Here is an 18,292-nt window from a genome sequence, read left to right as displayed (position 1 = left end):
TTAGAATCTTCTCTAAACTATATACAGTAGTGCAAAATCTCGCTTTTTCTTCATCACTGCAGCAGCCTCCTAACCGTGTCTTTCTGGGTCCAGTCTTGCCTTTTAAGCTGTTCTGTATGTAGAAGCCCAAGTGATCTTGTGCTTCTACATAGTAAAGTGCAAGTATAATCATGACATTTTTCTTATTTGAAACCCTTCAAGGATTCTCCATTTCTCTTATGATGAAAAACCAAGGTCTCTGCCAAGGCTTATAAGGGCTCACTCCTGCTTATTTCTACAGCCCAATCTTTCAGCACTGTTCTCCTGTGACACCACCTGTCACAGAGGACAACGTCGGCGGCCCCTTCCGCCTGAAACACACTGTGCTGTGTCGTTGCTCCTCCCACAGCCTAACTCCCTCGAGTCTTAGCTTAGGCTTCAGGAGACTTGCCTTGACCTTCGATATCCACCTGTAAGCCTGAACAAAATGGCCCTCCCGTATGCTCCCTTACAGCTGTCACTTAGTTACATCCTAAGGCTGTTTATTTACCCACATTCTCTGCCATAACTTCAGCTGACTGTGAGCAAGCATTGGGTCTAAATCATAGTTCTATTCCCAGGACCTAGTATAAAATATGACAAATAGTAGATATGCATTAAACATTTGTTGAATAAAAAAAGCAGAGAAGTAACATAGTTTATATTAGCAATAATATTGGCAGTTGAGAAACAGATTTCTTCACTGATTTCTTACCTAACTCACTAAACTTAAATTTTATGCAGCACCATTTTCAGAAAAAGTTTCACTTTAATACTGCAAAATTAAAGCTTAACAGTTTCCATTTTAAAACCTAGAAATGGTCAAAAGATCTTTTAAGAAAATTTAGTGAAGAATTTGGAAGGTAAAAAAATTTTGGTTGACCTTGTATTGAAAAAAGATAATTGAAAATATAATGTATTCAAAAATGGCTTATCACAGTTCCTGGCACAAAGTTTAAGTCCTCAGTGGTGTTAATTGAACTTAATTGTCTCTCCATGCTCCTCACACACGGATTTCTCCAAATGTGCCTATTCTCTCTACTTCTCTAGTTTGCAAAAAGCAGAGTGATAAAACCCACTTGCCGTGTACACACACAAAGAAAGAAGCATGGCCAAAAGTAGAGACATAGCCCTGTTTAGTTTAAATATGAAAAATGGAGCAAAATGGAATTAGTTTTTATTCAAGTAAATATAGGCTATGTTTTAGAAGCTTGGTCCGGAGGAGATAGTGTAAATTTCTGTCATTTAGGTAAAACAGCCCCTCCTTAGAACCAATAATAAGAACAGTTAGGGTTGTAATCAACTTTAGAATGCCAACTAGGGGATTCTGTGCCAGAGAGGAAACATACATGCAACTTTCACTTGGATGCCACAGGGCTTACTCCCAGTGACATTTTCGCAGAAAGAGATCACGATTTAGGAAGATCAGTACTAGTACTTCTGCGGTATGTGTGTGTGTATTTGTTTGTGTGTGTATATGCATGAGTGGTGGACATTTTACCATACAAGACATAGTCAAGGCCAACAAATACAAGTACCATTAGAAGATGAGAAAGAGAAGATACAGAAACAAAGGTTTTATTTTTCTGTGCAAATAGTAAAAGCCATAGTCACACACATGCAGTTGAAAATACAGAAGAATAAAAAGAAAAGGGACATTTTTTAAAGTCAGATATCTCATGACAACAAGACATTTGGAAAACAGAAAAGCAACTGACAATTACAGCGACAACAGAGGCATCAGAATTGTACAGAGAAATTGTGAGTGAATATTTCTTAACCATATTTGGTAGAAAACGTATTACATTTGGAACAGCCTGTAGGTACGTAAGTACAGATATGCCTAGATGGGAGTAAATGTGAAAACTATACATACGGTCTTTGACTATAATCTATTTTATGCTCATCGCAAATACTTATGAATGCAAATATTGATGGGACGTTTTCCCCCGTGTCTTTTGTCACAAATCTAATTTGGAACAAGTCATCTGAAGCAGCAGCATCACACATGCAGCCTTGGACATGAAGAAAATGGATAAGTAAAAAGGAAAATCTTCACAAATAGTTGTTCCCAGTTGGAAATCATTCCCACTACTCTAAAGGATATGAATTTGCTGCATAAAAATCTTCTATTACTATTGCAAAATAAAAATACATTTTCTTTGCTTTTGTAGTATATTACTTCACACTATATGCTACATATACTCTATAACAAGGATATTATTTTGTCCTTGTTTGTTTGAATGGTATATTTAAATTTACCTTGGTCATTCCCACAGAAAAACAACTTCCTTAAAACAACTGGGACTGAATAGATATCACCCAATGGATAAATTATCCTCACATATTCAAATCATATTTACAAAATGACATTTGGCAGGCCATTGTTATTTTAGTTGCTTTCTGAATTAATTCACAGGACCAAACTATTTTTCCTTTAAATGAACACAAATAATGTCTTCTTTGGAAGAGTATATCTACACAAAGATATTTAGCATAAATGATAGCACAATAGTGGAAAGAATAAAAACATTTACAAAAGTTTTTCCAATTATTTTATGATCTTTGTAATCTTTATAATAAAGTCTATATTAATTTTTGCATATCTTATTAATTTATAGATCCATCATTTCAGGTATATGTTTATTTTTAAAAATCAGAATGTCAAATATATTTTTGTTATGATGTATACTATGTTTTTATACTTTTTTCAGAAAGATACTTGCAGAAAATTAATGCACTTGCAAATCTTAGAAAACCATAGCTCTAAGAAATTCAAGTTTTACAATTATAAATTTACATGTAGACTGCAGTTCTTATTTTTATTAAATATTCATTGAAAATCAACTGAAATTAGTTTATTTGATTGAAAAGTCAACAAGCTCATAAATTTAGAAACAATAAAAAATTATTCTGTTTGTTAGGAAAAGGGAAAGTATTGCAGGAAAAGAAATAGAGAAAGGATTATTTGTACCTTTGTTAGAGAGAGTTTTATGGAATCAGAAATTATACTGGCAAGGTATAATTTGACTATTGATACCAGAAATAGCTTTTCTACATTTTTAGGGACTTGACGTAAATTCCTCATTTCTCTTTACAAATGTATCACCTATCAGAGACCTGGCAACAATTCAACTGAATAGTTTCATATAAAAACATAGATGGATATAATCAGTAATTCTTGATGATTTTTTTTTTTTTTTGAGACAGAGTATCGCTCTGTTGCCCAGGTTGAAGTGCAGTGGTGTGATCGTGGCTCACCGCAACATCTGCCTCCTGGGTTTAAGCAATCCTCCTGCCTCAGCCTCCCAAGTAGCTGAGATTACAGGCAAACACCACTACTCCTGCTTAATTTTTGTATTTTTAGTAGAGACAGGGTTTCTCCACATTGGCCAAGCTGGTCTCGAACTCCTGTCCTCAGCCTCCCAAAGTGCTGGAATTATAGGCGTGAGTCACCACACCCAGACTGTAATTCTCAATTTTTGTGTCATAAATAATAGATAAGAATGACACAACAGAAATGAAAATAGAATCATAGTCATTGAGGCAACTTACAGTGTGAAAATATGTATACTCAGAAATGGAATGGGAAAAATGGTTTATTAATTGCAATGATAATTCACATATAGAAGTGTTAAGAATGATAATATATTTGTACTAAATATACTTAATAAGGAGATATTTCTAGTTATATTAAGAACAATTTTTCATATTTCAAGGTAGAGTAGGAAAATATTTTATATACAAAGGGTTTCTGATATGCTTAAAATAAGCCTTGAATTTATTTTAATTTATTTTAATTATGAAGATGGTTTTTATTTTCCTTTTTTCCCCAGAGATCTAAAACGAATCAAGGCATTTCTTGAAATTCAATGGCTTTTTTTCATTTGGGAATGTTCAAATACATGTTAATAATCTTCCTGCTCACCCCACTCAACAACTGGCTCATCATTCATGCGCAAAATGAGGTAAGAAAGAAGCTGAAAGAGATTCTGCCAAAATAAGAGAGAGACATAAAAGGAGAGGTCGCTTACGTCCACCTCGCAGCGCTCGCCGGCAAAGGCAACATCACAGAGGCACTGGAATTTGTTGAGTAAGTCCTGGCACAGTCCTCCATTGACGCACGGATCAGAGGCACACTCATCAATGTCCTTTTCGCACCTTGAAAATAAACAGAACAGCAGAAACCCAGGACCCTGTTGAATACATTGCTTGTGAAATGGCAAGAAAGAGTTTGCCATATCTGTCTGGGACAGCACAGCTGTTATCTACCAATCCACACATGCTTTATATATACTTGGTAATGTTGGAGATGTTCCTTAGAATTTCTTTAACTCATTTGGGGTTTAACGGAAATAATTGTACACATATGTATACATATACACATGGAATTAATTAGAATGAGAAAGTAGATGCAAATATTTAGAAGCCAAGAAAGAGTGGGCCATGCATAACCAGTGTCACGCTCAAGAGCATTAGTGGGGTTGCCAGCTTGTGTAAATGTTCAGTTTATTAGGGGCACAAGGAGAGAGGCTCTATTTTGCCATCTGTAGTCTGCAGTGCAGACCTACATTCAGGCTATCAGGATCCTCATGCATCACAGCCCTCAGGCTAAGGGGAAAAGCCCACCAAAGACAGACAGAAAAAGAGAAGGGTTTCTGAGAGATTTTGAATTTTTTTCTATGGAAATCCTCCCTTTTTTTTTTTCTAACAAAAGCAAAACATAGATAATTAGAAGATTGTACTTGCTAAAAAATCTGTGTTCTGATAGGCAAGCATAATTTCTGCAATGTTGAGGTAGAATGACTTTCAAAAGCTAAATTTTCTAAAACGAGTGACACCAATTCTCCAGCAAATCGAATTTTTCTTCTTCCTGGGATACTGTCATTTTTTTAACCAAACTTTCCACCAAGAATTTGTTTTTCTGTATATTAATTGATGAAGTCACCAATCATGTATTCAGACACTCAGTGGACATTTATTTAACACATACCATGTACCAAACACTTTGCTAGGAACTTGGGATAGAATAGTAACTAAGACAGCTATTTTACTTTTGAAAATTTGTATAAAATCTTAGCTTCAAGATCTCTACAGTGCAGCCTATAATGTTGAAATTTGATGTAAACAATTTAATTTTTCCTTATTTTTTCCCTCACCTTCCAAAAGGTAAAACTTGCACGTATGGGTCAGAGACTAATCACTAGGCTCAAAATGAAAGGGGATGAGGTAGTGAGGCCAGGCCAGCCCAAGGTATAAAGGAAAACAAAGATTTCTTCCAAGAAAAACAGCTCCTTATCCCGTTGGATCCCAACCATAGCTGAGACATTTTGTTTTTCTTTTTTGGCTTATGCTTCTGGGCTGGAGGGAGACTTCTTTGATTAGATCTGAGCAAAACTTGACAACTTTCAGGAGCCTGCCAAGCATTCTCGGTCCTGGGTGGGCCAGAGTGTTTACACCATCCATCATTCAAAACCTGCCAGTATGACACTATTAAGTTGGAGGTTTAACCAAGGCAGGAGAGAAGCCAATTTATTTGAGGATAGCTTTTCAATATTCTCGGATGCAATGGAAGTCACATTTCCTAGACCAAGGGAGATTACCCAATATTTTCTGTCTTCCTCTATCTGCTCCATGACTTTCTCACCTATTTCTCTGTTGAACTAAAGAGCCAGCAATAGATACACATGCATTATCAGCATCATTGGAGTGCTTATTAGAGGTTAATTAATGGATAGAAACCCATTAACATCCAGTCAATTACCTAACGATGGTTAAGGACTTAGGGAGTACAGAATCTATTGAACCCAGGTTCAATGTTTTAGAAATACCTAGCACTACAGAAGTTCTTCCAGTTGAAAAGTCTCCTGAGAAAAGAAGGAAAATTCTAAGCTTTCTTTTCTTTATACATTTCAAAACTAATTTGAGTTTAAATGCCAAATATAAATGTTGTAAACTAATAAACATCAGAGGACAAAGAAATATTTGCTGTAAATAGAGATAATGTGTGAGTGGCAGAGAAAAATAATCCAAGGTTTTGGATGAGTTCTGTGCATTGTGGCATTAGGCAGAAACTGTGACCTTCAACCAGGAAGCAACCAGCAATTGATGATAGTTGAATTACTCAAAATTAATGACAGGAAAATATTTGCAATATTCTGAACATACATTGAATTGGAAGACAACGGAATGGTCTCAGTTAATAAGCTGCATGACAAAAATTGGTACAACAGAAAATAGAATGTGACTCAAACCTATCTCCTCCCATGTACATACAGACTTGGAATGCCTGTGCCAATTACAGCCAACCACGGAAGGCAGGCTGCATGTAAAAAAGAACGCTAGAATGGTAAAACGCAGGCATACCCTAGACTCTCTGAGGTTTTGTAAAAATGGCAAAAGATCTGTATCTTTGTGATGCAAAAGAGCCAGCTAAAACGTAGAAAATTTAAATTAATTCAAAGGGTACTTGTCAGGGAGCACTCACATATCTATTATTTTATCAACTATGCCTATGGGAAATATTGATTCAGTCGAAATCTCTTTGTTAAATATGTCTGAGTTTCATTTATTTAATTTGTTCAATGTAGGAAGTTTGATCAGAGATCACTGTGTCTTACCCTGAATGATATATGAGATGGAAGAACACCTTTCTCATTAAAAAAAAAAAAATTGTGGTGAGCAAAGATTTATATTCATACAGTTATGCCAGCACATCAAACAGAGAGCAGAGGCTTTGAAGGCAGCTCAATCCTACTGCAGCATATATGTGGATTGACCCTTTATATGTCACTTAACCTCTCAGCCTCAGTTTACACATATGCAAAATAAAAATCATAAAACTGTCCTTACAGAACTATAAGAATTAGAGATGGTATTTGTAAGGTGCATGGCACAGTGCTAAACCAAGGTTAACTATTTAGTACCTACTTACATAGTATCTGTATTCTATAGAGTCCTGGTTCATAACTGTTTTGAGGACATAGATCCCTTTGAGCAGCTGATAAAAGCTATGCAGTATGCATTCTTTCTATTCTTGACCTTACCCCTAGCCAGTCGAATATATATTCCAGTTTTCCAGTATTTTCAACAGGTCACAGATTGCTTGAAGCCATTGACCAACTCCATTTTAAGAATTCCTGTATTAAGTGAAGAAGAGTTGAAGGATTTCTCTGGGAAAAGTAGAATCATATGGATAACGTATACTTCCAGGTTGCAGGCAATTCTATGAGGCAATCTTTTAGTTGCATTTTATTTTATTTCAACAGCAACCATATTTGCATCATGTATTAGAGTTTTAGTAAGAAAAAAATTCAGAAGTACTTATAAGAAAGAAAAATAGCACATTATGCATTTTTTTAAAAACATTTTTTCCTATTTGAAGTCTTGGCTAATAAAACGTTCTCTCCTTTGACCTAAACTGTAGTTTTTTTTCTTTTTTATTGTTTCACTCTGTCTGAACCTCTATTTCAGCATAGATTTTCCTATGGGAACTGAGATAAAAAATTAGAAGAGAAAATGAACTTTGAGTGATCCCATCATTCTTTAGCCCAGAATTCTCTTCCAGAAAGCTCTAATGTGACTCACCATTCTCCAGTAAAACCTGGCCGGCACATACATTTTAATTCAGCCTGGAACTCTGTGCAGTTGCCTCCATTGTAGCAAGTGAGATTTGTCCTCTCATTTCCACAGACTGTTGAGGGTAATCTGCTCTGTCTAGAGAGATAAAAGCAAAAGCCACAGCTGTTCATCTTGTTTATTTCATTCAAGAAAACTTTTTTTGATAAATTCATGCATGTAGTCAACGCCAAGCTAATTAAGTACTCAGGCTGGAGGAGCTATAAATGCTTAATTGTGCTGCATTATACAAGAATCACTTTCTCCAGTCAAAGGCTCCTGCTGGAGGGTACTGTGACCAGCATGGCTTTACAGTTTTCATTTCTACACAGTTTTCATTTGTGAGATAAGATCTTTGCCACGGGGTGGCAATAAATTTCGGGTTGCAAAAGAACTTGCTATAACTAGGTTTGCTGCTGCTTTGCTAATAAATCAATGAAGGCCGGAGGAAAATTGCATCTCTATAAAGGCCGGGAAAGCAAGGACAGCACTCTAGTACCCAAGCGCTCATGTGATTTCTCTATTGGCTTTCGGAGCTGAACTCCAGTTGCCCTGCCAAGACTTGCTGCTCCCTATGTAATAATTTGTAGCTTCGAAGAATGCAAGCCGAATGCTGTCCAGGAGCTTTGTATATAGCACACGATGGTAACTGCATGTGAATTCAGGGTGTGGCTCTCTCGTATGGCAACAAAGCTTTACATGTTAGGGAATCCTATAAAAGGCAGAACAAGTGTTAGAAGCTAAGCTGAACTTCACTGTAAGACAAAATCTAGTAGTATGACCTGATTGCCGTTTAAAAAGATTTTAATAGTGTTGCTTAGGGTTTGACCCACTGTATATGTGCATGGTCTCAGATCAATAATAAATATTCAGGAAATGTGAAATGAATTTTATTCCTGTTGTGTGTGCTGCTGCTAATGTGGATAGACTAGCTTATTTGATGCCAAGTGTGTCTCTTCCCACATGAGCTAATCAATTCTACTTTACAAAGAAGATAGCATAAAGGCTTTTCAAAAGAGCCAAAAATGTCAACCAGCTTTGAAAGAGGTCAATTAGCAATGCAAATATGAAGCTTGGTATACATCTTGGTTTTAATAAACAATTCCTGAATCTCATTAGAAGGTACTTTTGAGGGCTTTAGTCTTGAGAACTTGACTTTGATGAATTAGGCAGAAAAAAATTCTGGAGAACTAGTTGCTAGGGCCTATGTGTTTATTTTACACATCAAAAGTCACAGTGAAGTGTACTGATTTTGATCCCAAATTCTTCTCGCTTTTAAACAGGCAGGTAACCTGTTGTGAACACTAGCACCTATAATGGCGCCTTGCTTTCTCAGGCTCAGAACAACCGTAACTGTTAACAGAGAGATGTACAACTTCTTATAGGTATGCCTACATGTTATGTTTGCTAGGAGATTCATGCAATTAAGGTACCACCTCTGAATTAGTGTAATGTCTACAGGCTGCCAACCCATTCCAGGTGTTCCTGCCGAAGTCCTGGAATGTATTACTTGTTAATAATAACCCTCTCACCTCCCCATAATGACTCAATTATTTAGTAAATTTAAAGTGGTGTAAGTTGTAAAAACAATAATGACTTCTTACACGGAAAACTGAAGCAATGTGACTTAGAAGAAAAATATTCTTTCTTATCTGTTTATGTAGCTTGAAATGGAGGTGGTTACAAGAACTAAAATACTGCTTTTGTAGTTGTAGAAAAAATTGTGAAATACTTTGAAATGGGGAAAGAAGATCACTGTGTATTCTTTCAATGCAATGCTGGGTTTATGTAAAGGACCATCTAGGAATTATCCACTTTTGCAGTGATCTATGCTTCGATTTTTTTGCTAAGCAATATTACAATTCTGTAAGTCGTAGAAAACAGTATTAATATGAAAATCTTGTTCATCAAAATGCAAATGAATTTATCTGTAGTCAGCCATACAATTGATTATCACACTATAGAAGACATGAAAAACTTAAAATTTCTTGCCCTATAGGCAAGAAATACTAAATTTTCTTGCCCTATAGGATATTAAACAGTTTTGTATTTATTAATAAGTTCATCACTCATTCTTGTTTGTCTGTCTGTATATATATATGTGTGTGTATATATATACATATACACACATATACACACATATTCTTTAGATTGTCCTTTGAATTAGTTTTTATATCTTACTAGTTTCCTCATTATTTAATGACAAAACCATTGAAACATGTTTATTTTATATTTGTCTGAGAATAATAATTCCACTGTTTTGAAATTACAGTTGATCCTTGAACAACACATGTTTGAATGATGTAGGTTCATTTGTATGTGGATTTTCTTTCAGCTCTGCCACCACTGAGACAGCAAGAGCAACCCCTTCTCTCCCTCTTCATCCTACTCAACATGAAGATAATGAGGATAAAGACCTTCATGACGATCAATTTCCACTAATGAATAGTAAACATATTTTCTCTTTCTTATGATTTTCTTAATAGCATTTTATTTTCTCTAGCTTGCTTTATGGTAAGAATACAGAATATGACATGCAAAATATGTGTTAATCGACTATGTTATTAAGGTTTCTGGTCAGCCAGGATGATAGTTGTTACGTTGCGGGAGAGTTAAAAGTTAAATGTGGATTTTCAACTACACGTCGGCACCTCTAACCCCTGCATTGTTCGAGAGTCAGCTGTATACTTTAATGTAGTGTTTTCGGGATTTTATAATATTTACCTGCCTGAAATAGCCCAGGACATTATTTTACCAATAGAAGTCATGCCTTCTCTAACAATACTACATTTTAGCTTTTGCTTTTATTGTAAATGTATTTGTTTCCCGAGGCCTTGAAGCTGTCATGGCCTACAGTTCATGAGACATATTTTCACACAGATGACTAAGAAAATATTTTGCTGAAACTCTGATTTAAACACTACCATTCTGACTTGTAGAATATCCCAGCAAGTGAGATCCCATCTTGACATGACCAAATTGTGATGGAAGTGACCAGTGTCAGCCCTGTTCAGCACAGTATATATGTGCACCTTGAGGAGACAGCTTTCCAATTTGACAAAAACAGTGATGCAGAGAATAGCTCCAAAGACCACGCTTCCTATGGACTTTATGATTACCTGCAAAATTTTCCTGTAAAATTTCCCAAACAGAGGCAAGAATAGCCATTAGTATCACTAATGCAGGTGGCTCCATTTGCACACTGGTGACTCCGGCAATTGTCTATAGCCACTTCACAGTTCACACCAGTGTATCCAGGCTCACATCTGCAGTGGTAGGCTGCAACTCTGTCAGAACAGTTGCCATGGATACAGGGATTTGAAAAGCATTCATCAATGTTGAGTTCACAGTGTTTCCCTGACCATCCCAAGGGACAGGAGCAATGATAAGAGCTGTAGATGTCTTCACAGTTTCCTCCATGCAAACAGGGGTTGGAGTTGCAGGCATTTAACTGCAAACAGCCAGTGACCACTGAATTGGTAGAGATTTTGAGAAACTGCTCTTCCTGAGGTTTCTTAGTGAACCCACGAACATTTTCAAAGTAAGAGAGATAAATCCCTCCGATTTCTATTGTACTTAGACACCCTTGCAGGCCTTTTATATTGTCAATAGCTCTGTCACCCACATAAATATCTGTATTATCCTTCAAAAAGTTGAGGCTTCCAGTAGCAATTGTGCTAGTCACAAAAGGTGTTTGGTTGTCCACTTCCATTTGCCACCTGGAGGTCTGGGCCAGCGGGTCTGCCATGGAAAGAGTCACTCGGTGCCACAGGTCGTCATTCACTGACCGCACACTTGTCAGGCTCAGCGTGTAAAAGCTGTTGCCACTCTGCAATTGAAAGAATAATCTGGAATCTTGAATGCTAATATTAAGAAATTCAGGATCTTTTTCTGCATGCAATATTATCACATTTGTATCCCTTGTTCTGAAACCAAATGTGATATTGGTGAGTTCTCTGGTAATATTCCCATTGCTTCTGAATAATATTTGACTGCTTTGTCCATTAAAAACAGCATTTGCAATACCTAAAGAGAGAAGGCAATAAGAATCAGCAACTTTATTAAATGTATAGTTTGCTTAATTGCCTTTATTAATAGTAATGATCATCATGTTAATAACATTGCATATAGACAATTTGATACATGCTACATACTCTGCTAGTTGCTTTTATGTTATTTCTAACATCAAACTCTTGAATACGGGTATTATTGTTATCCCCATTTTATGGAAGAAGATGAGACTCACAGAAGATAAGTAACTTTGTTCATGGCCATGTAACTGATAAATAACAAAGCCAGAATGTCAAACCTGGATAGTCTGATATCAAACTCAAAACTGTACATTTTTTTCCCAGTGAAATCCTAATGCATGCCAATTTTTATTTTGTATTTGCTTCCACAAATAAAGCATTGATAATTAATTTTACACGTAAAGAAACTGAGCAAAAAGAAATCATAAGTCTAGCTATCATGACACAGAAAATTAACAATGGAGTCTGGCTTCTGATTAAGCTGATGAATAGGAAGTTAAAAGTAGCATTCTAAATGACTAACTTACTTACCTGTTAAAACTCCAATTATGTGCCAAGCTGCAAATTCTGTATGTACACCCAAGGACTTTCATATACAACCATATCAATTTATCTCACACTATATGTGAGCACAGCACTTTGGGTGATCCTATTGCATTTGTCTATTAAAAACCTTTTCCCCATTCTACTAGATGATTAATAAACAACTTGTTCTATCTCTTAAAATATCTAATTCTATCTCAGTTTATGGTCTCACATAATACTTTCTTGGGAAAACACAGCTACCCCAGATTTCCACCAAATCCTAAACTAATAGGATTTGGATCCACACTGCATTCTATGTTGTTATAATGGACGTAATGTCCATATTCCAACTGAGGTAAACCCTGCCAGTTATGCACTGGGTCCTACTGACTTTCACCTTTTAAAGACAATATTCCTCTACACATTCTTTTTCTGTCCTGCATCATCATTTCTCCTTCCATTTTGTTGTTTCCCATCAGTATACAAATATGTGTGATTGCTTTCATCTTAAAAAGTAAAAACACACAGAGAGAGGTATCCTGACATCCCCCAATCCTGCTGCTTTTTAATTTTCTTTACCAGAGAAACTTCTAATAGTTTTAAATTCCTATTGCCTCACTTTCTCATCCCTCATTTTCTCTTTCATACATGCCACTCAAGCGTTTGTCCCAGTCACTTCACTAAAACCACTCTTCTGGTTACAAATGATGTCTGTGTTACTCAACCCCAGTGGCCAATTATTTATTCTTATTGCGTCACACTTTTCAGCAGCAAATGACCTGAAAACACTGTCGTTACATTATCAGGCACCACACCCAACCAGCATCATCTTTCAGTAAGATTAATTACTTCTTAGTGTCCCTGCTTCTGCTGCTCTGCAGATTAATATAAAACCGCTCCTTAGTCAAGTTCCACTAGTTATCATCACATCCAGAAAGAAAGAAATCCTAAATTCGAAACATAATCACAAGAGCCAGTTGCAGGTATAATCTCAGCTACCTTGAGGCCAGTAGTTTGAGACCAGCCTGGACAACATAGTAAGACCCTGTCTCTTCTTTTTTAATTTTCATGACAAAATTTTGTCATGAGAAATAAAAAAGTATCTACATGATCTGACCCCTGATTAACTCTCCAGTTCCAATTCCTACCACTCTCTTCCTCATGCCACAGCTGTAACTTCTAGCCATTCATTGAAGATGCCAAGTTGGTTCCCAATACAGACCTTTTACGCTTGCTGTTACTTATACCTGCAGTATTATTTTCCCAGATCTTCTTACACTTGGGCTTTTCTTAGTGTTAAAATCTGCTCAAATGTCGCCTCCTCTGAGAAGCTTTCCCTGACTATCCAAGTTAAAAAAGCTACCTCCCTGCATTCACTGCCTATGCTTAATTTTCTTCACAGCTCCCATTACCACTTGAAATGATATTGATTTACTTGTTCCTTGACTATCATTCTGCACTAGGACATAAGCTTTATGAGACCAAGGATCTTCTCTGTCTCAGTTATTACAAAATCCCTCTGACTATGCCTCTGTGTCCCTGATGTATAGTAGGTGCTCAGTAAACGTAATTAAATGAATGGTCTATGAAAATAACTCCATCCTGTATCCTGAAAAGTGAGATAATAATTAGAAACCGCAGCAGGAGAAAATTATAGCATATCATTCAAGTGTACTGACTCAACGAAAGTTTCCCTTGATCTGTTGTGTGTGTGTGTGTGTGTGTGTGTGTGTGTGTGTGTGTGTAACCAGGTTTGAGGTTGGGAATTTCAGGGAAAAAGAAGAGCAACAAGTGTTTCATTACATGTTTTTAAGTAAACGTTAAAATGAAAAATCTCATTAATTCTCCAACTTTGAAATGAAGACTATGGCCTATAATGCTGCTATATAAATGTATTTACTAACTCTGCTGAGTACACTGAAATCATGTCTTCTGATCTGGCTAAAAATCACCATATATATAACCACTTTTATACTTTGCCTTTTCTTTGGAGAACTTCGCCATAATAAATACACCTGTATTTAAGGTGAGTTGTAAATGTTTAAATCTTGGTATGATACAGAGATAGAGATGATTAAAGTCTTAAAGGCAAACTCAGGGTAATGTATCAAGATACTCTTTCTTAAGAGTATCTTGTTCCATTAGACTTAATATTTTCATTATATTTTACTTGGAAAGAAAATATAATAAGGTCATAAGGTCACCTAAAATAAAAATTATGCAGAGTGGTAGAAGTGAATTCTGGGTTCATACCTGTCAATTAGGAAACTGATTTATAATTCCTATTGTACACCTCCTATTGATTTACATTTTCTCTCTTCACTAAGATAAGCCATACTTTAAAAATGCTACTGGGCCTTTTTGGGAGTGTCAGAGCTGGACTTACAACTTTTCTAGCGGCCATGTTGTAGCCATGAAGATTCACTTCACTTCTTTCTGACATGTGTGTGTTCAGTTCTAAACTGCTTGATGTGTAGACTGCAGAGCAGTGTGTAGCAGGACTATTGTTTTTGGGCTGCCACTCTTTTTAGAAATCCTATTGTTTTTTCCCTGTGAAAGTATTCAAAATGATTTGGACATGTTTGTAGAACGTAGCTGAAACTAACAACTTTAGTATTTCTATCAATAGATTAACAATACAATTAATCATTAAGAAAATATTTGAAAATAAAGAAGCAGAACAATGAAAAAGTATCATTGAAAATTCTGTGCCCTGTTAAAAACCAATTTGTGTCTTTATGCCAACTCATCCTGTTTTCTATATATGTGTAGTACATCTTTCTTAAACGAGAAACATAAAAGTACATACATTTTTCTAGAAAATATCTCCAAATGTATGTACAGTATAATGTATTTCATATAGAGCTTTTAAATATATGATTTTAAAGTATAAAAAAATTAAAGTATATACATTTTTCTCTTTTTCTCGATTACTTCAGGGCCCTGTCTAGACAGAACGTCGTTGCTACTGACCTTAGGTCAAACTATCCTGTAGTTCCATTCCATTATTTTAGTGCAGTATTTTTTTTTTTTTTTTTGAGACAGGGATTTGCTTGGTTGCCCAGTCTGGAGTGCAATGGTGTAACCCTAGCTTACTGCAGCCTCAAACTCTTGGGCTCAAACAATCCTCCCACCTCTGCCTTCCAAAATGCTGGGATTAAAGGCGTCAGCCACTGCATTCAGCATGTATTTTTTTAATTGTAAGCTGATAATGTATTTAATGTTCTAGAGCAGTTAAGTGAAAATATTAAATTTGAAGAAAATAAGGTTAATTTATTTATTTAACAAATATTTACTAGCAAGAAACCACATAGAGCATTTTCTTGCCTTGTGAAGCTTATATTCTCAATATAAAAGAGATGATAGGCAAATATATCTATGCATATGTAACAAAATGTCAATGAATTACAAGAGATACTAATAAAAATAAAGCCAAGATAGAGGACGTTTGTATAGAAACCTGAATGAAGTGACGAAGGTGACCTGTGAATCTCTGGCTTATGAGAGTTCAGGATGGATGTGGTGGTGTGTTTGGGCTTGACTGCATGGAATAAAAGAGAGAATGGAGGCTGGGCGCGGTGGCTCACGCCTGTAATCCCAGCACTTTGGGAGGCCGAGGAGGGTGGATCACGAGGTCAAGAGATCAAGACCATCCTGGCCAACATGATGAAACCCCATCTCTACTAAAAATACAAAAATTAGCTGGGCATGGTGGCGCACACCTGTAGTCCCAGCTACTTGGGAGGTTGAGGCAGGAGAATTGCTTGAACCCGGGAGGCGGAGGTTGTAGTAAGCCGAGATCCCACCACTGCACTCCAGCCTGGTGCCTGGTGACAGAGCAAGACTCCGTCTCAAAAAAAAAAAAAAAAGAACAAATACGAAAAAGAGAGAATGGAGTGAGAATAATGGAAGCACATTGAGGACAACACATTAGAGGGTTTTCTTTTTTCTCTCTATAAAAGAAAGCAGAGAAATGGGATGGTAGCTGGTAGGAATAGGGGTGGAAAGGGGCAAAGGAAGTATTTTGTAATGATGGAAAAATTGATGCTGGTAAGAGAAAAATTTTAGGAACGTAATCTTTGAATAAGGGGAAGAAATTAGAATAAGTGCAAACATGGAGGGTTGTCTATAGATTGGACAGTGCATTATTGGAAGTAGGTGAAAAGACAATATAAATAACAGTATAGTTAGTGTGTGGATATGCAAAAATTGTGAATACCGTATCCTATTCAATCTATTAACATTTGGAGAATTGTGTTCTGTAGTACAGAAGATGGACAGGAAAACCTTTCACGATGAGGGAAATTCTCACAGCAAACGTTAATCGAGTGCCTAACATGTTTATCTACACATAAGGTCGTAGAATCATGACAAAGAAACCAACAAAGCAGAAATTGTTTTCCCTATTTTACAGGTGAGGAAGCTTTAGACGATGGAGAGCAATGAATTGCCTGAGGCCTCGTAGTTAAAAAACAGCAATGTGCAATGCACACGTGTGCATTCTGTATTCCCAGGAATGAGGAAAGGGAATGTTACCTGGTTAATTCTCTTTTATGAAATCAGCTTTAAATGATCAAGCATCTAGGTTTAGTGTTGCTATGACCTCCATTTCCCACCCAGACACCGAGGCAGGATGAGGCAAGAAGCCAGTCAGGTTTATTAGCCTCCTCACATAGGGGAAATAACCACTGATTAATTGAATAAGCTGGCTTTGTATTCTCTTCCTCTGTTTCATCTTGGAATAACTCAAATGGCCCAACTTAACTGGTGAGGTGATAGGTTTGATCTCTACCTACATTCAAATCCTTGAGGCACCAGCTGGCACTGGGCCCTGGGAGGGCACGGGCTGAGTCCACACCACTGAGCTTCTTCACAGGCTTTCCCACTCGTGTTGGCAGGGCAGGAACAGGAGAAGTCATCCCACAGGGAATGGCAAACACCTCCATTGTGACAGGGGTTGGACTGAGCAGAAAAGAAATCAAAAGTATAAAAAGCACTAAATAGGAAAATGCTGAAGGCAAGACCACATATCTGTTATTTTAAAATGCAAATTTCCCTGAATTTTTACATTTGAAGCTATTAATATCCATTGTTAATTAAATGGAATAAAAATGACTGCTGCCATTGCCAACTCCCTTCTGAAAGAGCAGAGTGGTGGGAGAGAGAGCAAAGATATAAAGCTCATCTACAGCACAAGGAGGATTTTTCAAGTATAACAGTGTCTTCCATAATTTACAAATTACCAGGCGCTTTTTCACATGCACTAATTAGTGTTTGAGGAAGCGATTCTTACTCCTGTTTTTACAGATGATAAACAGAAGTACGTTGCCCAGTTGCCCAAGATCCTATACAGAAGCGAAACAGTGAAACTTGGTACCTAGGACCTTTGGATCCTATTTCAGTGACTGCTCTTCCTGCATTGGTCTCAGAAGGTTTCTCACAAAAAGTATGCAAAATGAAAGTATTTAAAAGAAGATTTATTAGAGCATGAACTGTGTTTGTCCAGGGTCTACTATTAACATATGATTTATGCTAGTTACATAACCTTTCTAAACTTCAGTTACTTTATCTGTAAATAACATAAATTGGGATAACAACAATGCTTTCCACAGGGTTTCTTCAATAGAATTAAATGAATTAATCCATGGAAAATAGTGCCTAGTGACTGCAAATGTTCTGTAGTGATGTTACAATTCATTTGTGTATATTTAGAACCAAGCTCAGTGTATGCGATAGTTGGAACTCAACAAATGTTCAGTACACAGAAATGTGTTTCACTTTCTTTCCCTTTGAAAGATCATGCAGAGCTGACAAGTTCTCATATTTAAGCAGCTCTTAGAAGATCACACAGAACATTTAAAGTAAAGCATGGGCTTTGAGAAATTATATTTCAGAGGATTTCAACTACCAGAAGGAAGTTATAGCTCAGAGTTCTTATTGTTGCTGACTTAATAAAAGTTCCAAACAACAGTAGCTGGGCATTTAAAGTTAACAATATCATGCAAAAAGAGTGAATTCAGTTAAACCTCGGGGGTGCCATTAGGAGTTTAGGAATTGAAATATTATTATACTTTAGTAATTTGATTGTTGTGAGGGTGAGG

At 36.5% G+C, this 18,292-nt stretch overlaps 1 protein-coding gene across 1 annotated transcript in view; it reads right to left on the bottom strand.

Moving 5' to 3' along the window:
• CRB1 (crumbs cell polarity complex component 1) overlaps nt 1-18,292 on the bottom strand; it is a 214,225-nt gene that overhangs the window by 31,392 nt on the left and 164,541 nt on the right. The window contains exons 8-11 of the mRNA XM_032288618.1: nt 16,988-17,153; nt 10,755-11,661; nt 7,606-7,734; nt 4,053-4,179 (exon numbers count right to left, since the gene is read on the bottom strand). Coding sequence (XP_032144509.1) covers nt 4,053-4,179; nt 7,606-7,734; nt 10,755-11,661; nt 16,988-17,153 — 1,329 coding nt within the window. The remainder of the gene's footprint in view (nt 1-4,052; nt 4,180-7,605; nt 7,735-10,754; nt 11,662-16,987; nt 17,154-18,292) is intronic.

Source organism: Sapajus apella, unplaced genomic scaffold (assembly GCF_009761245.1).
Source record: "Sapajus apella isolate SASKATOON/1434 unplaced genomic scaffold, GSC_monkey_1.0 scaffold22, whole genome shotgun sequence".
Lineage (NCBI taxonomy): Eukaryota > Metazoa > Chordata > Mammalia > Primates > Cebidae > Sapajus > Sapajus apella.
The sequence above is the reverse complement of the archived record's forward strand: the minus strand, read 5'-3'. Positions and strand labels throughout refer to the sequence as shown.